The 27,782-nt window shown below is 39.3% G+C and overlaps 5 protein-coding genes across 5 annotated transcripts in view; 2 read left to right on the forward strand and 3 right to left on the reverse strand.

Annotated features, from left to right (window-relative positions):
• The first annotated feature begins 199 nt into the window (after positions 1-199).
• LOC128258415 (dnaJ homolog subfamily C member 2) lies at positions 200-3,205 on the forward strand. Its single transcript, XM_052990015.1, is given in 4 exon segments — positions 200-662; positions 755-900; positions 1,520-2,334; positions 2,336-3,205. Coding segments are annotated over 4 exon segments (1,980 nt in total). The 5' UTR covers positions 200-390; the 3' UTR covers positions 3,083-3,205.
• Positions 3,152-5,127, reverse strand: LOC128258418 (islet cell autoantigen 1). Its single transcript, XM_052990020.1, has 3 exons — positions 4,379-5,127; positions 3,785-4,024; positions 3,152-3,729 (listed from the first exon to the last, which is right to left on the reverse strand). The coding sequence occupies exons 1-3, from the start codon at positions 4,958-4,960 to the stop codon at positions 3,313-3,315; spliced, it is 1,239 nt and encodes a 412-aa protein (XP_052845980.1). The 5' UTR covers positions 4,961-5,127; the 3' UTR covers positions 3,152-3,312.
• Positions 5,128-5,632: 505 nt separating this feature from the next.
• Positions 5,633-27,782, forward strand: part of LOC128258414 (uncharacterized) — a 63,216-nt gene continuing 41,066 nt past the window's right edge. Inside the window, exons 1-2 of the mRNA XM_052990014.1 lie at positions 5,633-5,946; positions 27,360-27,433. The gene's annotated coding sequence lies outside the window, so the exon portion shown is untranslated. The remainder of the gene's footprint in view (positions 5,947-27,359; positions 27,434-27,782) is intronic.
• Positions 12,695-13,838, reverse strand: LOC128258424 (uncharacterized). Its single transcript, XM_052990025.1, is given in 3 exon segments — positions 12,695-12,987; positions 12,990-13,236; positions 13,239-13,838. Coding segments are annotated over 3 exon segments (438 nt in total). The 5' UTR covers positions 13,287-13,838; the 3' UTR covers positions 12,695-12,844.
• On the reverse strand, positions 15,328-15,555 carry LOC128258426 (uncharacterized). The gene has a single exon (XM_052990027.1). The coding sequence runs from the start codon at positions 15,553-15,555 to the stop codon at positions 15,328-15,330; it is 228 nt and encodes a 75-aa protein (XP_052845987.1).

Consider the following 27,782-nt stretch of genomic DNA (forward strand, 5'->3'; position numbering starts at 1 on the left):
ACTATCAAATGTTGATTATTACGTTAACCTCAAAATTTGTATTCTGTTAGAAAGACTATTATGGCGAATTAAAATTGTTTTTCAAGTCTGGTGATCATGTTTCAAATCAGGGAAAACTGCGCGCCAAAAAACCCAATGTGGCAACATCATATGTTGGCATTCCTGCCAGAACGCGGCACGGTCACATCAGAAGGCTACGCGTGGCAACTCTAGAGCCCGTCCGTTTCCCGCCCTTCGCAACACTGGCGCCAAACACATGCGGTGCTGCGGAAAAGTGTGATTATTTTAGCTCGATATCGTCGATTTGAAGGCATCGCTCGCCAAATTTAGAGTGAACCACAGAGTGGCGGTGACTGCGAACAGCCAGCGGACAAGCGGGACGCACTTGAGATGACGAGCGGTACGGTAACGATGACGGCGGGAGGAGCGGTGGAGGTGCAGCTGCCTCTCAAGGTCGCCCGCCGGAGAATCGAGCGCGTTGGCTTCGCATACTTTGCGCAACGGCGCCAATTTCTAGCGCCCGGCGGCGTGGAGCGGAGCGACAGCGATGAGAAGTTGGAGGGCGTCGGCGAGGAGGTGGACATCAGCTACCTGAAGTCCCTCGATCCCAAGGAGTGGAAGGACCAGGATCACTACGCCATTCTGGGCCTGGGCAAGCTCAGGTAAGTCGGCCAGCACGTGTTTGGCCTAGTTTGAAGTCTTTTATTTATAACCTTTCGCTATGTAACACTTGATTTAAAATGAATTCCATCAGGTACGAGGCCAGCGACGATGACATTCGACGGGCCTATAGACGCATGGTCCTGCTGCATCATCCCGACAAGCGGAAAGCCAAGGGCGAGGAGGTCATCCAGGACGACGACTACTTCACATGCATAACCAAAGCCTACGAGATACTGGGTGGGTGTCACGGTCATGTCCTTGCTAGGTCCTTGTAGCAAATCCTTGCGATCCCACAAGGTTATTCGGTAGTCGGTTATATATATTATAGTATATCCTTTCCGTGAGTTACATTAAACGCGCTCGGCGTTAAATCCAACAAATGAATGGAAATTCCTTTCATACAGGATACTTCTTGTCACATTGTGCAAAGAAATCGATTGTTGAATCTTAAAAAACGTTTGTGTCCTAAGTATAATGATAGATATCTGAAAAATCTTCCTTTGTGTAGCTGACAATTTTCATGGCTAGCCAATTTCTAAATTAAATGACTTCATTTCTTCTACTGCTAATAATTAGGTCAACCTGTTATGTGTATTTCAATACAAAATATCATAAGCTATGGCAACTAAATGGAAGGATACTGCCTGATCTCTATAAAATGTTTATACTATATCCTAGTTTTCTATTGATAAAACTAAAAATAGGAATAGTTGAAATAAAAAAGAATGCAAGGTTTTTACTTAGTACGATTATATAATTACTTAATCATTGAACAATGAAAATTATAGCCGACCAGTTTAAAGTGTTCCCGTTGAACCCAAATTCGACTTAATTATTAATCCCCTTTTATTTCCAGGCACATCTAAGCCACGTCGCAGCTTTGACTCCGTGGATCCCGAGTTCGACGACTCGCTGCCCTCACAGAACGAAATCGATGGCGACTACTTTGGCGTATTCAACAAATTCTTCACACTTAACGGCCGCTGGAGCGAGAAGCCGCATGTGCCCGCTTTTGGGCAGGTAGACGCCAAGCGCGAGGAGGTGGAGCGCTTCTACAACTTCTGGTACGACTTCAAGTCGTGGCGAGAGTTCAGCTACCTGGACGAGGAGGACAAGGAGAAGGGTCAGGATCGCGACGAGCGGCGCTGGATCGAGAAGGAGAACAGGACGGCGCGGATCAAGCGCAAGAAGGAGGAGATGTCGCGCATCCGGGCGCTTGTTGACTTGGCCTACAACAACGACAAGCGCATTCAGCGCTTCAAGCAGGAGGAAAAGGATCGCAAGGCAGCGGCCAAGCGGGCCAAGATGGACGCCGCCCAGGCCCAAAAGGCCGAGGCGGATCGAGCTGTCCGAGAAGCGGCCTTGGCCAAGGAGAAGGCCGAAAAGGCCGAGCAGAAACGCATCGAGCAGATCCGCATCGAACGTGAGCAGCAGAAGAAGTTGCTCAAGAAGGAGCGCAAAACACTGCGCGACAAGGTCAAGGACTGCAAGTATTATGCCAAGAACGATAAGGACCAGCTGAAGCACATGGAGGGCACCGAGAAGATCTGCGAGACCTTCAATCTGGCCGAGCTGCAAACCCTGAACAAGGCCATGGAAACGAAGGGCCGCGAATCGTTTGTGGCCGCCCTGCAAACAGCCGACCAAAAGATTGCCGCCGAGCTGGACGAGGATCAACCAGACGCAGGCGAAGAAGCTGGTCAGTGCAGCGGTCACGCCAAAAGGTGTTAAGGAGGTCAAGAAAGGCGAACTCTGGAGCAACGAGAACGTTCAGCTGCTGATCAAGGCGGTTAATCTGTTTCCTGCTGGCACTGCCCAACGCTGGGATGTCATCGCCACGTTCATCAACCAGCACAGTCCGGGAAACACTGTCCTCGTGAACGCCAGGGATGTGCTGAACAAAGCCAAGGCGCTTCAGAACACGGATCACTCGAAGAGCTCCCTCAAGACGCAAGCCAACGATGCGGCCTTCGCCAGTTTCGAGAAGTCCAAGAAGGATGTGCAGACCTGTAATGATATAACGCTGGGCGAGGAGACGCCGGCCCAGGCGAGCAAGGAGAACGTGAAACAGAACGGAGTAGATCATAAGGTGAACAATCAGCCGGCAAAGCAAAATGGCAATTCAGCGGCTCCGGCTCCAACAGCTGATGCTGCTCCCGCGCCCGCAGCAGCAGCAACAGCGGCTCCGGCCACAAATGGAAATTCGAGTGCTGGTGGGAGTGCCTCCAAGACCTGGACCAAGGAGGAGCAAGCCCTGCTCGAGCAGGCCATCAAAACCTATCCAACGACGACGCCCGATCGCTGGGATCGCATCGCCGCCTGCATACCGAATCGCAGTAAAAAGGATTGCTTGCGCCGCGTCAAGGAGCTGGTCGAGCTGGTTAACTCCAAGAAGGAGGCGCAGGCGGCGGTCAAATGAGTGGGACTCCTGCCCAGCCACACCCTGCCACTCGTCCGCCTCATCCACTTCTAGCTGCTGTGTCCCATATAAATTTTATTTAAATAAAACATAAAAAGTTTTTGAACGTTTAGCGAAAAGTTACATCCAAAGTTTCTCCATTTTGACTAGCTAAATGTCACAGGTATATCAAGATCCAGACGTATAGATATATATATATATATATATATGTTCTGCACGGGAGGGTAATCTTATGTCTGTTCGGCCACACTGCGTCCGCCGCTCATTTTCAGATCGAAGGCTTGCGGATTGGCCAGGGGATCCAAGTCGGCGAAGAGATCAAGCCAGGGATTGTTGGTGGACTGGGATTTGCTGGCAGCCGGGGTTGCAGGGGCTCCACTTGCCTTCGAATCCTTGGCTGGGTGGCTCGGTAAGGGTTGTTGATGCTGCTGACTAAATAGGCGCGACCATAGCTTGTTATTGCTGCTGTTTTGCGCAGGTGCTTCTTCATCCAGGGGCGCATCAATCAGCGGACTGTCCTCCAGCTGCTTGGAAAGCTCAATCAGCAAGGATTCATTGTCGCCGCAGGCAGTGGCTGGTTCGCTTGGTTTGTCCCCTTCGGACTCCTTTGTTTTCGGCTGGTCCACCAGCTTGTCCTGGTACTCATTCTGCAATTGCATTATTATCAAGGGTTTTTAGGGTTCAGTTTGGGGTTATAGTTACGGCAAAGAACAACGATTGATCCTTGTCCACAGCTTCAATCGGCGGCACTTCCTCACTGGGACCTTCATTTTGGGACAGTTCTTTTAGCACACAAAAGTCGTACTTTGGCTTCAGAATCAAGGCCTTCGATATGGTCTGGAATGTGGAGGCGGCCTTCTGGGCAAAGTTTTTCAACTCGGTTACATAGGCCACCAGGGCATGGGAATACATGTTGCAGCGGGCGGCGGCCAGTAAATCAATCTGGGGAGGATTCAAATCATAGATTAATGTAAGTTAAATGGAGATAAGGATTATATCTTTATATTTCCCCAATTAAGCTGGTATTCTACATTCTACAGAACAGTATTAATATTTTTGTATCTAATAAAATAGCAATAGCTTTGGGTATAACCCATATACCATATGGTATTGGTGGCTCAAATGGAAAAGTCATTCAATAAAGATGACAATATGCCAGTTATGATAGGTCAGTTTATTATGAGATCCCTGGACATAAGTTATCTCTAGTAAAAAAAAAAATTATAATAAAATCTTTAGGAACTAAGAAGTTATTTATTCCTTTGGAATATAGGGAATCCCTAAAAGCACCCTCACCTTCTGAATGGAATCCATGGAGTAGCCATCAAAGTTATGCTTGGCCACGCGCACATGGGTCTGTGCCGTGCGGAACTTGTCCAGACCCTTGCCCGTATCGGGATCCAGTTCCTGGCTGGCGGACTTCATCCAGGAGAGAGCGGCACGGTATTCCGTGCGCTCCTTCTCCATCGATTGGAGCGTCTGCTCCGTGTCCTTGACCGCTCGACACCGGAACACATCCACCTCGTGCTGGAGGCGCAGGAGCGGCACACGAACGCACATCCTTTGCTGACCGGCGAAGGACACTGCCTTGCCCGTGTGGGCGATACTTCCGCCCGTTGTCCTGCTCCGCTTTCCCGCCTCCTTCAGAAACCGCCCGAAAACACACTCCTCCTGCGACAAAATGCACAGGCGCTCCTGGTATTGGTCGATGATTTTGCACAGGTTCAAGCTGGTGTCCGATATCGATTTGAACACCTCAATCTTGGAATCCAGCTCCGCGTCCGAGGATATTACGTGTTTGTCCTCCTTCGTCCCCAGCTTGCGCTGCACAACCTTCTTGGTTATCCAGAATTGGTGCTGAACCTCCGATTTGAGCATATTTTCGCCGTTTTGCGTTCCAGTTTTCAGCTGCGGGTGCGGGGATTTTTCGCCACTTGGTGGGGGTATGCTGTATCGTTATTTTTCGACTAGTGTGGGAGCTTTGCAGCACTAACAGGTTTGGCACACAACAAGGTCACACTAAATGGCTTATACCCAATTCACACTGGCGGATACTTTTCGTCAGAGTCCTTTCTCAGCCCGGTACTCATAGGCATTGCAATACGCTTGATACCAATTGATACCACTTTTATTAAAAGATTCCCAAAATATTTCAGCGAAAGTTTGTTAAGATTGTAAATCATAATTTTTAACTATAAATATATCATAATCTCTTCACAATATTAATAATATTTCGATAATAGTTGAGGGCAGGCGGAATAAATGTGAATTGTTTTTAGTTTGTTAACAGAACAACATATTTTTGTTTAAAATACTGACAAAAAGTGACAACCAGATATTTGCCTCTCGCTCTCTCTTTCTCTCTCTCTCAGCTGACAAACGGATTTCGGTACTAGGCTTTAAGTTTAACATCAATGTTATCAATTTAACATGATGAGAGAGGAGAGAGTAGAGATGGATGAGCATCGATAGTTACCGCCAATCATCGATGAAACCGATGTTTTGAAAACATCGATGTAGGCATTGGTGTTTCTCCAGCTCTAACGCGGGCAATGGAAAAGTGTTCATTCGGTGTCAGAACTCTCGTTGGCTTTCTATCTCTCGCTTTTCCCCTACGAACCAATCCAACCCAATATTTGTATTTACGCAAGTGCTTTTCCTTCGCGTCGCGAGTTTTCCTCGTTTGTTTACCTCCGATTATCGCTGTGTGTGTGTGCTTGGATCTTAAATACATGCGTATTTGTGTGTTAGCCGGTGGCTAAAGTTCGAGTTTTGAGTTGTTATCTTTTTGAGACTGCAACATTGCAATTGCAATATTGAAAGCGACACATTTTCTTCTGCGGCATTGCTAATTTGCTGAACAGGTATGTTTGGGCTTATTTACGTGAATTTATGAAATACAGTTACTTTCTGATGCTGCACACTCTCATACATACACACGCACGAGAAGAAAGTGAAGAAGTGTGTGCGTGTGCAAAGGTTAGTACTTTGCTTGCCACTAATAAAAAAAACGGGTTGTGAGGTAAAGTTTTTGCCACCTGCATGCGCGGGTGTGTGTGTTTTCAATCCGATTGTGTGTGCGAGTGTGAGTGATCCAGCTTAATTGATTAGGCAAAAAAAAAAGATAATGCACCTTAAGACACAATAAAACAACAACACCAACAGCCCGTGACATGGCGGCTTCTTTTTTGGTTTTCTTTTGAGTTCCCTAAAATTACACTCAAAAAACAGGCTCATATTGTCAAAAGTACACTGTATACAATTTTATAAAAAAAAAAGCATTTTAATTAAGGTATTACCATTATATTATTTATAAACAAGCAAACGATAGCTTTCCAATATATTTAAATGTATATAATATCACTAATTTTTTTAACGAACATTAAGGACTTTAAAGTTTTACAAATGTTTAGACTAATAAATTTACAAACAAGTCAACCTCGAAAACTGTCTGATATTTCTGTGACACCTCAGTGTATAACATTGACTTGGTACATTTCAATGTGGGGTGTCACAGAGATATCTTTTGCTCCTATATTATCCGTTTCAAAGCAATCTTAATTTTCTTTTCCGTGCACTGAAGATCTTAAGCCGCTGGTGCAATTAGATTCGGTTGCGGCCACTGAGCACAACAAAAAAGCCAAACAAAAAGGCCACCAACTACAATGAAATCATCGAAACAAAAAAAATAAAGAGGCAGCCAGAAGAACTCGAAGTTGAGGGAAAAAGGTCACGGCACTTGCTGCTTGCTAAGCTTTAATGGGCCGCCTTGGGCCGAGCAAACAACAACAAACAATTGTTTATTGCAAGCGGGCACCTTGTTAACCCATCTCTCTCTCTCCCTCTTTTTTTGTCTCTCTTTCTCTTATTTGTTATTAAAAGCCAACAAAGATTTCTCTGCATCTGCAACCTGACACAGATGGTGTTTTTCTAGTGGATACTGTCATCGGACGGCATTAATCAATAATATTTGAAATCAGTGCAGCGCCAAGCTGTCTGTCTCTGTCTTTAGGCACCTCCTGCTCCCACGCTATATACCCCTTCTTGTACCACCACCCTCCCATACCAAGAATATGAAACTACGGGTTAACTTCCTTAAGCAGCACTTGGCCAACAAATCGAACAAAGCTAACAAACTAAAAAACCTTTATTTTATTGCAATTGATTGATGTTCATTTGACTATCTTACCCATCAATGTCCAACGTACAAGACGAAATGCGGGCCCATAAAATTAACAATTTTTAAAGTTATGTTGTTTACTTGCAATGCTAAAAAAAATTATAAAATTATGTACTATATATATTATACATTAAAAAGCATTGAATACATTTTTAACAAAACTTGTATGCATAATATAAAATTTATTATGGTTGAATAAATAAATTGGTCTGCCTAATTTAGGAATTATTACAAACTTGATTCGAGTTTTATTAAAATAAACTCAATTTGAACTCGATTTGGTAGCTGCAATTGTATAAATATGACCATAATTTCAGTAATAAACCATTAAGAGAAACACATTTCTAAGTTGACTTTATACTATGCATTACAAACAACATTTTGAACAAATATAACTATTATAGTTATTTTCAAACAAGCTAAAAACTGGATTGGCGTTTTGATACAAATAAGTCGATTTGAACTTAATTCGCTAAACAACTTGCTTAAAATGCAGTAAATTCCATAATGAATCATAAAATTAAAAATAATTTTTAGATGACAAACTAAACGTACTTCCAAAAACAATCCATAAAATAATTTTAAAACTTGTGTAAATCTTGATTGGCATTTTTATGCAATTTACTTAATCTGAACCTACCTTTTTGCTACCAATGCCTATTAATAAGTTTATTATTTAGTTAAAGTTCATAGTTCGAATTTACTTTTGTTTAGGGATGTTCCACTGTCTCAAAGTTTTCTGTTTCAGTTGATTTTGCATATTTTCTCACAGTTCCCGCGGTGCAGAAAAAAAAATGTACAAATTTCTTGCAAATAACCTGCACATACATAATTTTGCTCGTTGTTGTTGCCTTTGCAAAATTTGTATCGAGTTACTTTGGTTGCTGCTCTCATTTGCATGCTGCGATATTGTTGCTGTTGTTGTCGTTGCTCTGGTTGCTGTTTTTCCACTGATTATTTCTTGTGTCGCTGCCGCTTGGCGTTGCTGCAACTAAATTGGCCTTAATTGGTTGCCTTTTTGTTGCCAATTTCGTTGTTAGCCCGCTTCAGTTGCAGTTTTTTTTTAGCCGCTATGAGACCATATTTCTGTTGTCTTGCCTGTTGCACAGTTGTTGCTCTCTTATCGGTCGTAGCCGGCCGGCTGGAAAAGCACTTTTGGCCACTTGTGGCATGCAGCCGAGTGTAATTTTTTATTTGCTGTCTTGTTTCGCTGCCCTTTTTGGCCGGGTCTAATTGCTGCGGAATTGGCTTCGGCTTGGGAAAGGAAACCGATTGGGTGTGTGCCACTGAAATCTGTGTAAAACCCACTAACTTTAACAGGAATTGGTGATTTATGATGTAATATTTATGTTTTATGCTTTAACTTTACAATCTGAAATTTTCCCAAATCCCATTTAAAAATGACTTCCTTAAAAAAGATATAAAAATCTTAAAGAAACTCATTCTGCTTTGAAAATAGAGTGTTACATTAATGGATAAATATTGTAGATTTCAATTTTCAGCACTTTGTTTCAAAAATAAATACTATTGCTTATATAAAACATTTGAAGAAAGCTTTTCAGTTATAATTATTTTGTGTTTTACTAAAAATATTTTATTATTTTATTAATAGTTTTAGTATCACAAGCCAATTACAAGCACTCGCTGCGGTAGCTTTAATTGCCACTATGTTTTGCCAAAAAGACGGCTATATATCCAGGAAACAATAACCCTGTGGAAGATTCATAGTGGGAGGTAGTTTTGAAGATCTAAAATCTAAGGTTTTTATTTATTTTTTTAATGAGTGTTTGCTTGCATTAAACATTCCGTAACGAGAGCATTAACCGTTCGACGCGTTATATGGCTAATGTGATATTTCCCAATTTTATACGTTTTGCCGTCTGCTCGCGTTTTTTCATCTGTTTGCATTTTTAATGCGCGCTTGCAAGGCTTATTTGATTTAATTAGCCAGGCAGGCAGGCAGGCCAGCAGCAGCCGGTGAGCCAAGTTTTCATTATTGTTTGCAAATTGTGGGAAAAAATGCACGGATCCCCCGCCACTTCCACCACCATCGCAGCACTGCGTTTTACAGTCGCAAAAGTTTTTGGTGGCGATTATGCAATCGAAGCTCTGGAACCAGCCAATAAATCAAAATGCCATTCTCAAGACTCCGGTGGCTGCTGCTGCAAGTGCCACATGCAGCATAAAAACAGCAACAACAATGAGCTGGGGCCCAGTATTCAGAGCATGTCAATGTGGGCCTCCGGTAATGCTAGCCCAACTCCCCCTGCTTCCGCTCCGGTTGCCCTCTTAAAGGCCCACACACTTTTTAATGCACTTAAAAAAATTGAACACAACACGTTTGAACTAATATTAAGATGTTGAAATGCATACACTGGCTAAAACTCTTATTAATCGAACTGTTTTTAAAGTTAGTCGGAAAAAAAGCTTCAATTTGTATAGAAAATTCGAACTTAATGAAACCCGTATTTAAATTACAATAAACATTTCAAAAGCTGTAATAAAAAGGTGTTTTTTTTAGGCAAAATTAATATGTATTAAATTAATTTGAAGGACTCGACTATTTCCATGTGCTGATATACAAATGCGGTTTCAAAAATTTAATAGAAAATCATCAAACATGTGTATATTATATTATTTAAAAAAAAGTTTCTAGTGTGGGCAATGTATTTCGACAGATGGCGCCACCTTAAACTTAGATTATTAAGTTCAAAATTTGTTTGTTGAATATCTAATAGTTGATGAATGATGTTTTAAATAATTTCCTCCTTAAACAAAGAGTTACTTCGACAAAAAAAATGATATAATGTAGGTATTTAAATGGCTAATCTTTTCGCCTGTGTACAACATTTACCGTTTCGGCAAGGTCTGCCGGCCAGCTGCCAGTTGGTCTCGATCTCCCAGATTCTTGCCACTTGCCACATGTGCCGCCACCCATTGCACAATCGCAGAATGTGCGGCTGTCCTGCTGTCCCGCTGTCAATAAGCCAACAAAGCTAGTTTATTGAGTCGTCGTCGCAGTCGTCGCCGGTTCTCTGCACTCAGTTAACCCAACCTGTCATGCCCACGCGTCGAGGCCAAGTGGCCTGGGCCTAAAAAGCATCCGAGTGGCCACTTTATTCGGTTTGTCATACTATACCCATGCCTATTTAATGCGGTGCATATGGGCACTCGAAAGGAAAGTGTTCTCCGGGTGTCCGAAGGTGTGAGATACGAAAAGGTATCAGTTAACCACTTTAAGTCCGGCCAATTGTTCTCAACGCCTTGCGAATCAAGAAAGAAAACACCGGATGAGTCAAGTTGTCTCCAAAAAATCCTTCAATTTTACTGTTTAAATTCAAAACGTTAATATACATTTACTTCGTAGCTCGGAATTATTTCCAAAAATTTTTGAAACTTTAACATACGTAGTCCTAAATTGCTATTTTGTTTGCTAATTGTGGCTAGCATTGCTAGTTTTAAAACTAAAATACTTTATACTTTGAGTACTCGTAAATTAAGCTAACTGAAGTTAAGTAAAACTTTAATGAAATATGATTTTACAGCTAAATAAGAATTATATTATTTATATTTATATTTTACACGACTTTTGCATTTTTTTATGTTTTAAGGAGTCAACTATTACCCTCTTCTCAACGGCTTTGATGAATAGACTTTTACTTGCTTTTAAATATTAAGGAATTGAACAGTTTTCTGATTGCCATCTATTTTTAAGATATTTTGGTAGGCAAAAATCTAAAATCAACACTTTTAACATAGCGTACATCAAGACTGGAGTAGCCTCTTCTGCCATTGTTGCCTTTGATGAATAGACTTTGCGATTCTCATGGGTAATTCCATGGTCGAGCACTAACGTTTTCCTGTCATTTCCTGCCAGCGTTTTGCTGATTAAGTTTCAATTTGAATTCGAGTTCTGGGCGGGAAGTGTGTGGGGTCAGAGCAGGTGGGGCAACAACCCATGGGCAGATGACCCAATTGCCGCCAGTCCAAGACCACTCAAACAGCCACAGCCACAGCCACAGCCACGGATTCAGATGCGCTTTTAGAAGCCTCCTACATGGAAGTTTGCTGCTCGAGTTTGCCTGATCGACTGACCCATAAAAAGCCTTCGGCGGCCGAGGGGAAAACGGACTTAAATATAGCTATCAGGCTTTAAGTGGCAGCCACTGCCGCCTGAGCAAATTTATTGAATCTCATTGGGCAGCTTTCTATACTTTCTCGCTCGCACTGGCATAAAGGGGAAAAATCTCCAGCGATTTGTTTATTGCGGAAGAAGTGAAAAGTGCGCGGCCAAATCTCACCCCGTCTTTATGCTCGTGCAAATTAATTTGTCTTAGACATTGCAAAGGCATCTCGCGGATGCGTATCTTGCGGTTTTTGTGGTCACTGGGATATTTACATTTCGTACGGCGAGTGCCATATCGATATATGTATGTGGCTAGATGAATTCGATGAATTGGCTTAAATGAGCTTCTTTTCATTTTTCCTTTAGCCACAAAGTGCGTTTTAATTAACCCACGCGGCGACCTGGCCAATTACTTTCTGCCTGCTTCTGCTTTTAGCCGAGGATCGAACACTCGGGATTCACTTCGCCATGACTTTCACTTTCTCGCCCCGAATAGCGGCAACGAAGGGGCTAAGGGGAAAGGCAAAAAGGCAAAAAGGCGAAAAGGCGGCGGCGGTGGTGGAGGGTTAATGAGGATGCCACATTGCTGCACATTTCGTGCCGCTTCATTGTGATTATCTTGTTGAAGAGATTCAAACTGTGGCAACCGCTTTCATGTAATTTATTTGTTTATTGTCTTGGCCAGGGCCAGGCCTGAAAACACACTCCCCGGCACACACATTACGTTAACCATCGGTCGAATCATCCAACTATCCACAATCCATCCACCCACCCCAGAAGCAGCCAACCTCAACCTTCAATTTTGGATGGGCGGCCAGCGTGATTCGTGAGTTTGTTTTTTTTTTTGGGTTTATAGCTACCTTAAATGTAATTAAATACGTTTTATATCTTTTAACTTGAAAACAATGTTTTATTTCTTATATTATTGTCCTTAAATGTTTTCTATCTTAATAAGAACACAACAAAATCAAAAAAAATCAAGTAACGATCCTGTTAATTGTGTATGCAATAACTTTAAAATCGTAAAAATAAAAGGGTTGAACAGGAGTTTATCACGTACTATAGACTTCAGTTGATTTTAACAAATAAATATTTTTCTCAAATTTCTTTATTTTATAAGGTATTTAATAAATGCAATGAGTTTCTTAGATCGCACATAAACGTGTTGCTTTCGAATATTAAATTAAAAAAAAGTTGATACGTGCAATAACATTTTACAACATTTATAACATGCAAAATAATTAAATTCAAATTCAAGTTATTTTGATTTTTATTACAATTTAAAGCTCCTATTTTATAAGCCAGGTACTAATTAAAAATATTGTTTGAAAATGTATTAAAATGATTAGTTGTTTTTTTTGCTAACAATACTTTATTAATATAATTTTCGCTCGGAGCTTGTGTAGATCTCGTGATCACGAGTCCATCTCCAGAAATGTGCAGGAATCTGCTGTTGTTACACTTGCACTTGCCATTTGCTACTTGTACCGCTGCTGCTCTTGTTGCTGGTTGTTTGCCTATCCGCTCGTTTTGTGTGGAATCGCTCACAGTTGTCCGTCCGTTAGGCCGCCAGTCCGCCCATCAGTTCAGTTGGTCCGCTTGTCGCTCCGTTAGCTCGTTAGAGCTGAAGATGAACAAGTTTTTCCTCAACTGGCACTCTAGACTTATTTCTTCATGAAGCCAGGAAGCCAGCGATTTCTCATCTTTGTTGTTGCTGCTGCCGCTGATGTTGCTCTTGTTGCGCTTGTTGTTAATGTTGCTGTTGCTATTGCCGGTGTTGATGTTGCAGTTAGTGCTTTCCCTTGATTCAGCGCCACCCGCAACCTCCGACCCCTGAAAACCACCAACATGCCACTCATGCGAGGCGGCTTAATTAGCTCCATGGGCTTTCCTGGCATCTGTACTTTGGCATCTTCGGATTGGGATTGTTTCGCTTTCGTTCTCACATCCCGCTGCTAATGTTTTTCCGAGTGAGTGAGCTTTTCCAACTGCCGTTTTTCGCACACCAATTTCTCACTTGATCAAAAGAAAGTTCCTAGCGATATTGGGTCCTACAAATTTTCGCTTAGCCCGAGAGGGAAAGAAATAATGAGACGGAGTGAAAGAGCTAAGTGCATTTCCTGGAAATAACGTTTCCTCTGCCGCGGTCGGCAGTAAAGCCAGTTCAGTTTTCCTCACTTTTTCCGCACATCGACGGCTTTCAACTTGTTTTGCCTTTGGTAACTGTGCAGTTGGGTGAATTTTAAGTTCTAATCCTGAATAAAGCTCAATGATGCATTTAGATGCTGAAATGATAGCAAGATGAAGTTTGGTTATTAACTTAAAGATAATAGATATTGAACATCTTTTCTTTATTTAAAATCTTAACAAAAACTGTTTTCGGCATTTTGAGAAATTTGGTATTTATAATTTTTTTGAGTACTCTAATTTAGAATTTCCAAATGACAATATTTAAAAATAAAACTTGTTTGCTAACAAGTCATACGTTGTTCCTCTTAATTTAAAGTAAATTATGTGCATACAACAACAAATTAACAAAAACAATTATTTAGTACTGTTAACAGAGTATCCAGAATAATCATTAAGTTCTTTTAACAAATTTTACCCAATAAACCAATACAAAGATAAACTTTAACATTATTTTCATTTTCCTCTTAATTGTACAAGAAAATAATTATAGGGAACTATTATTACATTAATTTCGTACTGAATGGAACCATTTGACTGAACTTCCAGCATCTTAAATGGAAACAGAAGTGAAAGAGGCAGCCGATATTCCTTTCCTTTTAAAGATTATCAAAAATTTTATTAGGAAACATTAGCATAAAATAAAATTTTAGAGTGCCAAGTAGGTACCTAACTAAAATCTCTCGTGTGTAAATCCAATTCCCCGTGAAGCCATCTTCTGTTTGAATGCGTTTGCCTTTTCAATTGGCTGCATCTACCACCTTCTCCGGTTGAGTCATGCGATCTGCCAGAGAAACAGAAGAACGGGCCAGAGAACCCGATCCGAAGTGTAGTTGGGCTTTAAGTTTAAATTTTAGCCGAGAGTCAAGTTGAGTTACGCGGGCACTAAGTAGATCCAAAGCCAAAGCCAACAGCCAAACTCGATTTCAGTTGGCTTTTTCTGCCGTTGCGAGTTTCTTTTCGTTTGTTTTCGGTGCCACATTCCCTGCTCGTTGGCCTGTTCGCTTCTCACATGATTAAGCCAGATTGCTTTCAGCTGGCAGCCGGATTGCAGACTGCTCTGCGAATCTGCAAAGACTTTGCCTCTCGGTTTCTGCAGACTGCAGTTGTTTGCCTATTTATAGCACGGCGCTCTGGACTTTGACCACATCTTCGATTCGATGACGCAGCGTCTTTGGTCTTACAGGGGAAAAAACAGATCGAGAATCTATATTTACAGAGCAAAATGAATTTTTTACGGTACTACTCAACCATTTTCTAAAATCGATAATAATTATAGATTTGCCAGTTTACAATAATTATTAAACCTTTTCTTATACCTTTACATATATGGACTCCTTTAAATTAATTTCTTAGACAACTAATGCCTACTGCGCATTTTTAAGCGAAATAAATAGTCGTCGTGAAATAGGCATCCTTTTATTTCCAAATTATGAAAATGTTTTATGTCAAGAGACTTAAAAAAAGGTTGATTTTAATAAAAACTGGTTTAATAACCACAAAAACTTATTGATCTTAAACAAGACGTAATAATTTAGTTGATTGGCAATACAAATTCAGAAACCATAATTTGAGTACATTTTTTGTATCAGTTCTTACATTAAAAAAATCTAAATTGTGTTCTAGTATATCAAATGAACGTTTCCACACATTTTCTTTCATATAAAATTAAAACCCTTGAATTTCCCAAACTTAATACAATAATATGTAAAAAAATTGTTTTATGTGCAGCGATTTGTGCTACGATTTACATCATCGCCATCCAGCGGGGAATATGTGGATTCCTTGAGTGGAGTTCAAGCCTCTAGAGGTCGTAGAAATCGCAGGGTCCATTGCGAAATCTTTAGCACACTCGAGACCTGCATTCTTATGGGGAGGCATTGGCAGACTTCTTCTGCCCGAAGACCATTGCGAAATGCAAATATCAACAAATGAGCAAATCGTTTCGTTATTTGTTTGACAGCAACGCAAACGTTGCATCAAAGTGGGTAAACAAAGGCTAGAGATGTCGATGGGGATGGAGATGAAGATGCAGATGAGGATGAGGATGAGGATGGAAAATTGAGGAGGCAATGTTACCTTGGAGGCCCCGTCGTGGGCCTGATGAACGGTTGACCCAGTCGAGTGGTTTTGGGCCAGCAAACGCATTCTTTGGGGGGACTCAACCTCGGACTCGGATTCAATTGATGCTAATTGCTAATTGCATAGTAGTTCATTCGGTCTAGTCTATTTACTCTTGGGCTTCCGCATTAAGCCGTTCTATGGCCGAATGCAAAACCCGCGCAGATCTTTAATTAAAGCCATCACTAACACTTTTACAAGTGCAAAGGAGGCGTTTGTATTATGAGCTCCGCGTGTGGATTACTCATACGCCCCATCGTCCACACGGACACGCCCCCTCGCGAATCAATGGCAACGCCCCCCGCTTTCGTGGGCCTTTTCCCTGCGTCATGGCACATGAGTCGGGAAAACTCCCAAGGAGGCCAAGTCAAATGCAGAGATATTTATGGCCCAGCATTGATTTCAGCCATTCGATTCCATTTGCAACTGGATTCTGTGTGAAGTTGTGCTTGATTTAACAGTTGATTGGGCGGGGAAATGTAATTTAAAGCAACAACCCCTTAGATTAATCGGAAAACTCAGATCTTTTTAGAGGTCAATGTATACAGATAGCTGGTTTAATGGTTTTTTCGATTGTAATGTAAATATTTCTACTATGAATTTTTATTTTATTTTGAAATCTATTTAATTAAAAATTGTATAGCTTAAATTAACAATGTATTGTTCTTAAATTTAAAAACAAAACCAAATCTAAAAAAATTAAATTCTTGTTTTTATAAATTTTGAAAAGTTTAAAGTACAAGCAATGGAGAGAAATTCCTAAGGCCAAGGATATCGTAAATTTCAAATTTAAATTTAATTCTATAAAGTGAATTTTATATTTCTTAGGCCAAGGATATCGAACATTTTAATCCAATGGTAATTCTATAAAGTGAATTTTATATTCGCTTCCAAAGTGAGTGTGTTTTTGTCTGGTATTCGTTTTTCATGGCTTGTTAGTTTTCACTTTGTCCGGCTGGCGAAAAATCACTGGCAAAGAGAATCGGAAAACCTATTTCAAGTTCATGGCTAGAAGCGCCAAAGTACAAATACAACAACGCCCAAGAGCTGCAATTTTTGAATTAGCCAAATTACTATTATTTGCCGCAACACAAGCATGGATACAAAGCCAAAAATTCACATGCAAAAAACAAACGCATAGATACTACAAGTAGACACGGATTCAGATACAGATACAGATACGGATACAGCCTTGTCTGTCTGGCTTTTCGCCTTGGCTCTCAAATTTTTGGCCCTGCAACGTGGCTGAATGATTTAATGTCCTTTTTGGCAGCCACACCCCGAAAATCTCACCCCGAAAACCCTATGCAGTTGTTGTCTAGACTGCGGCAAACGAACTTTAGTTGGTTTTCCACTATTTTCTATTCTCTGTTCTCTGTTCTCCATTCTCATTTCTATATTTCTCATTTATTTTACTATTATTCGGCGAAAAGTGAGTTTTTGCGGGGTTTTCGGCTTTTGTTACCCAGGAGCTTAAGGACCTTCCCCCAATTCAATTTATAATGCCGCGACATTTTGCACTTCGCTTTGGCTTCGGGTTTGCGTGACTCTCCGGATTTGCAACAGAAAGTACAAAAAAAAAAAATTAAGCAAATGATAAAAATTTTTCCTTCGCCTTTATTTCAATTTTAATTCAAAGCGGATTTTGGTATTACCTTGGCGGGGTCTCTTTGTTTTGGCTTTTGGGAAAATGGCAGTTGGAGGGGAAGTTCAATGGAGTTCAGTTTTGATATTTGCGTGCCTGGCCACAAAAGTTTGCGAACAGCTTTAAATGCTGCACAACGATGCGCATTGCCGATAAGGTCGCTCTCCCTCTCAGAAAGGGTTTTGCATTGCATAACACCATCAATCTTTTGACCAGGCCGAAAGCAAAAGCTTTGGCAGGAGGATAGGCTCTGCCGCAGGCCATATATCATTCACAGTGTCTGGCTCTCTTAACAACATGCAACAGCTTGGAAAACACAGCAACACAGCAATTAATGCCAATGAATTGACAAGAAACCGCTGGCCTAGGCAAAAATCTGCCAAACAATTGTTATCTACCCAGAGACAATTGCCGCCTTTGTCTTTTTGCAAATTCAGGGTGAGGCCGCCAGCGAAATGTTGGCCAAATTGTGGGGTACTTTTCTGCAATGATTTGCCATTATTTTGTGATAGCTAAAAATAAAATTTCCATATTAAGAAAAGGAATGAATGGAATTGTTTCTTGGACTGGTTATACAAAACAATGAATTGGTATGATTTCATACCAGGTGTTTCTCTCGCAGCCATTTTTCATTATGCAAACTTTTTGCAAACATTTAAAAAACATCAAATATATTATTTAAAATAAAAAAAACAACTTTCAAAAATTATTGTTTGGAGAAAACAAAAAAAAAATAGACGACCATACACATTTGCCTTTAGGCCTTTAGCCATATTTTATAGATAGATTGCAAATAAATGTATTTCCGCTGCTTCAAAATCGTTTCTCTTCCTCAATATTTAATGCCTTATCTCCGAATGAAGGTGAACGGCAAGAAAACAAACTGAAACAGAAAATAACTTATGAATTATAAATTGTGCAAAAATTGCAATTAAGGTCAAGTTTAGGTTGTCAGCTGCTGCTGCTTGACCTGTTTGGAGTGGAATCCCCCCCATCAAAGTTCCCAAATTAAATTACAAAAACGGAAACAGATTAATTTCGAGCAATTGAGGCACGTAATTAAGAAGCGAGATGATGACGATGCTGTAAGATTACGTTTTGCAGCGCCAGCAAATGATTCTCGATTCTGCAACTTCCACTTCCACACAAAATCTGCAACTGAGTTGCGGGCTCATAAATTTTGCGGTTTGTTTGGGCCTTGGCCATAACGGTATATGTATAGTAAAGTATGAGAATGCAACATGCTGTGATTTTGCCAGATTTGCTGTTTTTGATTTCAGTCTCTTATTTTTGCCAACTCAATGTTTGTGAATGAAATATTCGAATCGGCAGTAGCAAAAGGTTATAAATTTGGCATTTTATGTGACCAAAGCTTTTTCGGGCTAAAATGCGGTAAATCAATGCGGCACGAAAATTGAATTTTTATTTTACGATTATTGAAATTTAAGTTTTTAAAGAACTTTAAGGAACAGTTACCCCGCGGCTAAATTTATTTTGTGCTTTAAAAGTATTTTTTAACCAAACTGCTTACCCTTAAAGTGATACAAATATCATACTTTTAAATTAATAAGAATACAAATTTTTAAAGAACTTTACCTGCGGTAAAATTTATTTTGAGGTTTAAAAAAATTTTATAATCCAACTTGTCCCTTTAAAATAAAACAAATCCATATCATCATCATATATATATATCAAATTATCCCCTCCACTATTTATAAGATTTCTATGACCATCAGTTAATTTAATTTCTCGATGGAAGCTCTTTAAATTTATTCTTACGGAAATTGACACTTATTTCCCATCTCGAATATTAATCAAATACGGTAATAAAAATTCTAGTAATTACCATACGATACCCGTATCTAAACTGTAAACTTCTTGCATAATTTCCATGGAAATGATAGACCAAACACAAATTCATTTTCTTCCATCGCTTACACTTCTTCGTTGCTTGTTTTGCTCACTTTCGCTGGCAAGAAAAACGAGCAAAACAAACGAAATAAATAAGATGGCAATAAAAACGATAAAAAATGTAAAAACCGCAGAAACGCTTAGGGGACCAAGTACTGGACCTCAAGTCCCCATGCCGCCCGCCCCCTTTTAATTCGGCCCCTCCCACGCAGCGCTTTGGCGATTTGATCAAAATGCGCATAAATTTGTGGCCTGCTCTGTGGTGTTTGTGTGTGGTTTCTGCCAAGTGAGACGTCTGTGGCGCCCACTGTCCATGTGGGTGGTCGACGGTGGAAAATTGGAGAAAAGAGCATTTGCATCTTTTTCTCCGGCTTGCAAGTGTGTAGATATTTGTACACTGGGAAAAACTAGGATATTTTTGAAGATCTTGATAATTTCTTTACGTAAAAACTATAAAACCAAAATCCCACAAAATTTAATTTATTTAATGTCCTTTCATTAATACTTTATTAAATTTATGTTCAATAAATATAAAGTAAATTTAAAATTTTAGGTATTTCTTGAATTTGTTTTATATTGTCCTTTTTGTACTTTATTAAGAAAACAACCATATTTAATTTAGTACTTTAAAGTAGATTATCCTTATTGTGTTCTCTAATCTTATTTTAATTAGTTTAAATATTTATTTAAGTGGTCCTTGCGTCTTTGAGGTCATTATCTTATTTTAATTCATACATGATGAATATGCAAGAAATGTATTATATGTTCCAATATTTGATTTTTGATAAGAAACTGATTTAAGCTGTACATTTTTATTGTTTATCATAAAAAATTACTAATACCAAATTTATTTTAATGGAGAAGAGATGAAAGATTTCGTGAGAAATATTGGTCTTGTAAAGTCAAAACAAAAATTGTCTTTTTTTGCTGTGCATCTGTGTGTGTTTGACATCGATTTCTAAAACAAGAAAATTTGCATTTAATTGGGCAAGTTTGCTCTAAACAAGCGGGGGATATGCGGCGCGATGAGGTGTGACAAAATGTATTTATTCTGCTTTGAAGTTAAAACCGCTGACCAGATGAAAACCCCTTTTCCTTTGAGCCTGGGAAAAACGCAGCAGATGAGATTTGGCTGACATCAATCAGCCGGAGATCTTTGCATTTTGTCTGCTTTTCTTTTGGGGGCCGGGGTTTGCTTGTTATTTTATCTGCGACACGATGACGTTTTCAAATGACGAAAAACCAAAAACAAAAAAAAACTCGATGAGTGAAAGTACATTTTCGTATGTTGCGCTGCAGTTGTTGTCATTTCATTTCATTTCATTTCTTTTTGGCCGGGCCGTAATGTGTGTAAGGTTTGCAACCGTCGACAGACGACTTCTCATGGCTGTTTGTCTCTTCGGCTTTTGATTGTCTGGCGATAGCCAATTGAGATTTTCATTTGTCAGTCAAAACAGCCACGGCGAAACAAAGCCGAAAGACGAAAGACGAGACGCGTCTGTCAATGACATAGAAAGAGAGTTTAAATCTTCGAAGCCTGAGCATGATATGTACTTGTTACTGGACTCCGTTGTTGCTATTGCTATTGCACTGGGTCTGATTAGACTTTTGTTGATGTTCGAGTATCTGCGTTTCACTTTCGCTCTCGCCGGCGTCTTGGTTTTCATCTGCGTCATCGAAAGATTTCCAATTCCCCAATCGGGGGGCACGTGCCAATCCACTTGGGTGAAGACTGTCTGCGGCAGAATGCCAGAATCGGTTGGTCAAGGGCTTGATTGCGAGATAATTTTCAGCCGGAAGTGCACCTGCGCTGTGTGTACATGCATCACTCTCGCTGAGAATTTGGGTAAAATGCTTCGGTACCTTGTGCTTTTTGGGTATGCCAGACTAAAGGAACTTTAAAATTCACAACATTTACTTATTTTAGAGCAATCACAACACCTGAAATTTAAAGTTGCGGTAAAAAACGACACGGACAACTCTCTTTTACTTCACTTCCCTTTATTTATAGTGGAAGTTGGCATTTCTTTCTTACTTGACCTCAAATGTTCAAATGGTTTTAAAACTTTATGAAAAAAAACACTAAACAGTGCTTCTCATTTATGAACTACTAGCCCTAGTTTCAGAAAATGGACTTAAAAAAAATCGCAATGTGTAATAATGTAAAAAAATTGGTCTTAGGTTTTAAAGATATTTCTGTTCTGGGTGTATTCCCCCAAACTTGTAATTAAGGTTAAACTTAAGAGTTTATTTATAAAATTTGTATTTTTTGCCTAAAACATAATAGATATCAGTGAGCCGGCAATGCCAGAAAAAGAGTTCTTGCCACGTTATATTAGCCCTTTGTTATTGGAGAGTTTTTCTCTTTTGGCCACAAGTAGTCAAGCTCCGATGAACTCTTGGTATAAAACAGTGACCTCAGTAAATACGTTTTTAATGATTCCGAAACTTGTCCTTCAAAATTAATTACGCCCTTTACTTTGCCGCGAGTATATAGTGTACCTTGCCCAAGCAAACTTCACTTGGAATGTTTGAACTTTACACTCCGCACATAAATCTAAGCTAGGCTTAGCTGAGCCGACTAATTACGCTGGCAATCTTTTAATTATGGTCCAACAATTTCGGAAAATTAAACAAAAGCGACCCACAAAAAATTTGTTAGTCTTTTCCACAGTTTTCTACCACTCATTACCAACGATTCTTGTCACTAATCACAATGTTAACGGCTGGAGAACAAAATTAAAAGAGACACAAATGCTTAAAAAAAACATCAACAAATGTAACTGGGTCAAGTTGTTGTTGCCGCTGCTGCCGTCAAAAAATACAAAATAATTGTGGAAAATCTCAAGATCTTTTTATCTGCGGTTTTATTTTGTTGTCTTTCGGTTTTGTTGGTTTTCGTACGTTTAATGCGCTGGCGGTTGGTCGGATCGACGAACTGGGGAACTGGGCCGAGTTTCAATTAAGTTTTCAGCCTGGAGCCGAGCTCACGCCCCCAGCAATGGGTCTTGAGTCTATATTTTCCTAGCCATCGCACACCTTACGCACTCGAGAAGAGCGGAGAAAGGCTTGAGAACTTTGAGAGCGCCCAATTATGGTGTATTAGGCAATTAGGGGTAATAAGCATTTCTGGTAATTACCTTTTCAAAATTATTCTAATGAATTCAGGTAGGTGTTTCCGCTTTTGGCCATGATAATTGATAAATCCTGTCTTATATTCGCTTGTCGTTTGTCTGATTCTGTACCTCAATTACAAACAAAATTTGGTTAATTGCTGCATTTGTTGTGATTAGACTAGAAAAAAAACAAGAAAAACTTGCATTATATAAAGGAATGTATTACTAAATTAACAAACTTTTTTGTCATCTCTTTTATTTTCAATAAAAAGCACTCCTACATATAAACGTCCAACCATTCGCTGTGTCAAATAAAAAAAAATTTTATATGAATTTTTTATGTATATCGAATTATTCATTTGTTATGTTTAAACAGTTATAATAACTTAGAGCATATAAAACAATAATCAATTTTTATTGCTCATTTAGAGCTAGGAAATATTATTACCCAAACCAATAGAAAGATAATCCCGATCCCCACCTCTATCCCCTTGTAATTACCGGCCGCCAAAATAATCGAGGAAAATGGGGAAAGGTGAATTCGTGCGATTTTCGCGACTGACATCCCAAGCGGTCTTTTGTCCAACTGGACGGGAGTCAATAAAAATTATTTCGCGAAAGTTGTCGCACAATATGGTCGCGCGCAGAGTGTTTACTTCATTTTCATTAAGTTGTATTTTTAAGTTTTATTTTCTCCGAGTTTTTATTAGACTGTAATGTTTAATGCTGCCGTTGCTGCAGTGATGCGAGTTGCCAGTCGCCACATTTCGCGGCCATAATTCAACTAATTAAATGCACATGAAAAATTCAGCACTCGAAAAGGCAAACTTGACAAATGGTACCAAGTTTTGAGCAGCGGGTAGGGGCTATGAAATGCCAAGCCAAAAACATTGGATGAAACGCACTGAGAAATGTTTCAATTTGAAATGCACGACGAATTACTGAATTTTTCAACAGGTGAAAGACTTTGGTGATTGGAAATAGTTTGAATTAGTCATGGGAAAAAGCAACAGGCGGGATATTTATTTATTATTATTTATTATTATTTATAATTGATAAATTATTTTTTCATTGTTAAATTTATAGAGTAAGCTATAAAAACTAAAACAAAAATCACCCTAAGACTCACTTAATGCTCTCAAGAAAGCAATGTATTCAGTATAATTTCAACTTTTAAACTGGGGACCGTGATTTCCCCAATATTTACAGCCTTACTTAATCCCCAACCAATTACCCGATTATCTGGATCTTCGCTGGGCCACTTAATGGAATTAACCAGATTAGCCATGGCTTGGATCATATGTTTTCCGATGCTTGTTAATGGCGGCCAAAGCCGTCGTTTCGAGAAATGATTTTCCCAATCAATTAGCTCTGACCTCCAGCTGCCCTTCGGACCTGCACTCGCCGCGGGAGGTTTTCCCATTTCCCTTTCTTTCTCCCCCAAAACTCATTGATCATGGGCTATCGATTGGCCGCGATCGCCGACACGATATTGCCCTAGGTTTCTGGCTACCGTTCCGACTGGCCACAACCAAAGATCCAAAACAAAATTAAAAAAAAATCCAAACAAAACCCAAAACAATCCAGCCGACACCAGGCACAACTTACAACTTGGGCGCAACTTTCACTAATTTTCAATGCGAGCAAACTTGATTGGTAAATTGCGGCAGCAGGACGCACTTCGCTTAATATTTCTCACCCATTCTCAGTCCCACCTGAATTTCATTTCCACCTCGCCCAATGCCCAATCAATTGGACACTTCTCCACTTCATTTTCCACACTAATTGGTATGGACACGCGGGACTTTAGCATTCTGCCCGTTTGGTGGGGCCCATTTTGATACTCTTTATGGAGGTTAATTGACAACTATTCAAATGAAAATTTATAAACCAACACCCTATTAAGAGAATTACTTACTATTAAATTTAAAATTAAAATTCATAACCTAGTTAAAATGGGCCAATAAATGTTTATAATATTTTTTGTAAGCTAAAAGTTTGTAAGCTGTGGATCGGTTTATGTCGAATTTTAAAATTTGTATTTCAAAAATAGTAAAAAAAATCTTTACTCCAGATGGGCTTGTCGATAAGTTAAGAAATTTTTTATTGTGATAGGTTATTTGCAAGTTTCCCAAGACAATTAACTGCAATCATCAATTTATGTTTAATAATAATAAATCACTTCCAAAAGGTATAAACCCACTAACGAAATAATCGGAGGCGCAAGTGTTAGGGTAATAAAAAGTATCACTGACAGCTCGGACTTCCTTTCTGGCCTTCCGCAGCAATTTAAGTTTTATCGTTTTATTGTGACACGCAAATGGCAAAATTAGTAAATATATATTTAAACAGGAAAGCCGGGACTCGTCGGCTGCTGTTTTAATTTTAATATAATATACGCCTATAATAGACTTGTTTTTCGCCCCTGGCCAATTTGCAATGTTGGCCAAATCTTTTGGCGTTTTATTTTCATTTAATTAGTGCTGGTCGAAGCTGTCGAAGCTGCTGTTGCATTAATTGGCTTGTTTTGCTTAATAATGATTATTGGTCTTTATGACTCTTTGATTATGCGGTGATGCATCGAAAAAAGCGAGTCTGCGGGGTCCGCTCCAAGCCAGACTTTCCACGGCAGCGACTCTTTTTTTTTACATTTTCCCGAGGTGTTGAGCATTTTGTTGGAGTTGATGGCCTGTCAGTCAGTCAGGCAACTCAACTGCCGGACAGACATTGTCGGTCTGCTTTAAAACGCCGGACCGTTTCTATATCTGCTTATGCGCTGGTAGTGCTGCTGCTGTCTTAATTATGTAATGTGCGCTTTTGAAGACAATTTAAATGGCCGCCAGTTGTGGAAAACAAACACGAACTTCGGTGGCCCAGAAATGCCAGGAAAAGTCGACTCTGCCCATGCCCTTCGTTCTTGTCCACACGAGTTAATACTATTTATTGATTGGTACTTTTGAATTTGTTTTTAAAACTTTACTGAAAAAAATAATACAAACAGAGGAACCTTAGGTTGTAATTAAGATTATTAAATGGTTGTCAATTATATTTTCATTATGGACAATAATATCAGTTTTAAACATAAGTAGATTACTAAGATCTGAGATGTTTTAATGTTTGAAAAAAGAAAACAGATTGTTTTGGAGGTGAACAACATTTTTTTATTAAATGTGCAGTATAAGATAATAAAATGAACAACATTTTTTTATTAAATGTGCAGTATAAGATAATAAAATAAGGAATTAAAATTGTATACTTTTTACCAAAATTGAGTAAGAAAAAATTATGAATAATAAGTTGCATCAAATGGATTTGCCTATGTCTTAATAAAAATCAAATTTTAATAGCAAGAAATTGTATCAGTCTTTTAAGGGCTGCCTAACAAATTTAAGGATGAAAAAATACATATATTTTCAAAAACTTCTTATCTAAAACATAAGTTAATAAGAGAATTCTTAAATTAATTTGCATGTAGTTTCCCAAATTTGTTGTTATATTAAATAAACAAGAAAGGGGTGATTGTAACATCATAACCTTGCCCTACTATTTAGGGTATTCCGCATAATTATATGTACTTGATCGGCGGAGAGCGTGTGAGCGAGACGGAGCCGCAAAATGTGCAACTGAAGTGGACAGCCAAGTGGACAGCGAATTATGAATGATGACGCAATGCAGACTCATCGATGGAGCTGGAAAAACCGTTGCAGCGGGCCCAAACTGCCAGTTGCTCCTGGTTGAAACTCTTGACCCCGTTTAATGCGGCATGTGGCCGCAAATGAAAAGTCAAACATAAAACGAAAACTCCAAATCTCGAAACGCTTCAGAAACTTTAGACGCCCCCGAAACTTGCGTTGCATTTTAATTGCTCTGTGATTAAGCGGCAATTACATAAAATTAAAAACAAAAGTTGATTTCGAACTAAATGATTACAGCAGAGGCGATCGAAGAAGAAAGTAAAAACTAAAAAAGAGCAAAGAAGAAAGCAACAGAAGTAAACACAAAAAATAAAAACGATTAGTTACATTCGCTCAACAAAATGTTGGATAATTGCTTATAATTATGATAATTCAACTAAATACCTGCGCGGGCGGTTGCATCAGCCCAATTTGCACCACTAACCCACCGAGCCACCACCGCACCACATTAGCACGCAACTCGCTCCACACTTGGCTGGTTAATTTATGTCATGATTCCGCACATAAATTCAAAAGGAATTTTCCTATAAATTGCAGGGGCTTTTCCCTGTCGCCCTGTGTTTTGCTCTTTTAGTGTGTGTTTTTAGTTAGCAAAGATGTCAGCAATTTCGTTTTCTTTTCTGTTTTTTTTTTCAGCTTCTTTGGTCGTGTGTTTTCCCTCTTTTTTTTCTAATTTTCATAGCAACATCATTACGAAATGAGTCTTTTCTCTGGTCTTGTTTTTCTTACTTCCCGTTGCACATGGGATTTTCCCCAGCTCCCCCTGTGGAAAAACGGGCGGCCACAGATCCCACTGACATTTCCCCATGCTAGGAGGCCGTTTGAAAAAAAATACTTTTTGGCATGCGCGGACACGAAGAAAACATTAGACATTCTTTCTGGCTAAGAAGAAATTGTGAGGGGCGAAGGGGCAAAAGGTGGGCCACCGCCGGGATGCATCAATAAATTTAGCTCATAACGCTGAGTGACAGTAATGTGTCATCAGCGGGTGGAAATAGTTTCTAACGAAGTGGGAGTTTTTTTTTAGTTAGTGGGCGTGTATTTTTGTTGAGTTAAAAATATGTTTGTCTTGCCGCTGAGGTGGCGCATCCATTTGATTTGTTTTACATGGACTTTACGACGGATATATAGCGGCTAACCGCGCTGATTCATTCGGCGTAAATATTTATTAAGGCGATGGTGTCAATCAAAAATTTTTGAATAAAAAAAAGTTCACTTTTATTTATAGATTTAAAGTTAAAATATGTTTTACAACATTTATTGTATTAATAAACCATTTAAAATTGCTTTTTTCAGATCGCAAATCACAAATGTTGTTCGACATCCAAAATGATTTGCATTTTAAAAAATAAAAGCAGATAAATCTTACTGTAAGTATTAATATTTTTCAAAAATGTAAATTATAATTTTTTTTTAGGTGTTTAAAGTTTAGTTAGCTTTCCGTTATTGGTTTTATAGTTATTTTATTAGGTATTTTGATATCTTTAATATCTATAAAAGCCCTCTTGAATATTTCAAAATCTTTTCTCTATGAAATTCATTAAAAACTTTAAGATATTTTTTTTAATAACTATCATATATATCTTTATGTTGCTATTGCTTATTTGCAATTCTATGTGTCAATATCTTATATAACATCCAACGCCCAACCCTTCTAAGGCCAAATATGAGTGTATTCCTCGGATACTCATAAAAAATGAGTTTTAATTTCGCATCGTT

Source organism: Drosophila gunungcola (assembly GCF_025200985.1).
Source record: "Drosophila gunungcola strain Sukarami chromosome 3L unlocalized genomic scaffold, Dgunungcola_SK_2 000003F, whole genome shotgun sequence".
Classification (NCBI taxonomy): domain Eukaryota; kingdom Metazoa; phylum Arthropoda; class Insecta; order Diptera; family Drosophilidae; genus Drosophila; species Drosophila gunungcola.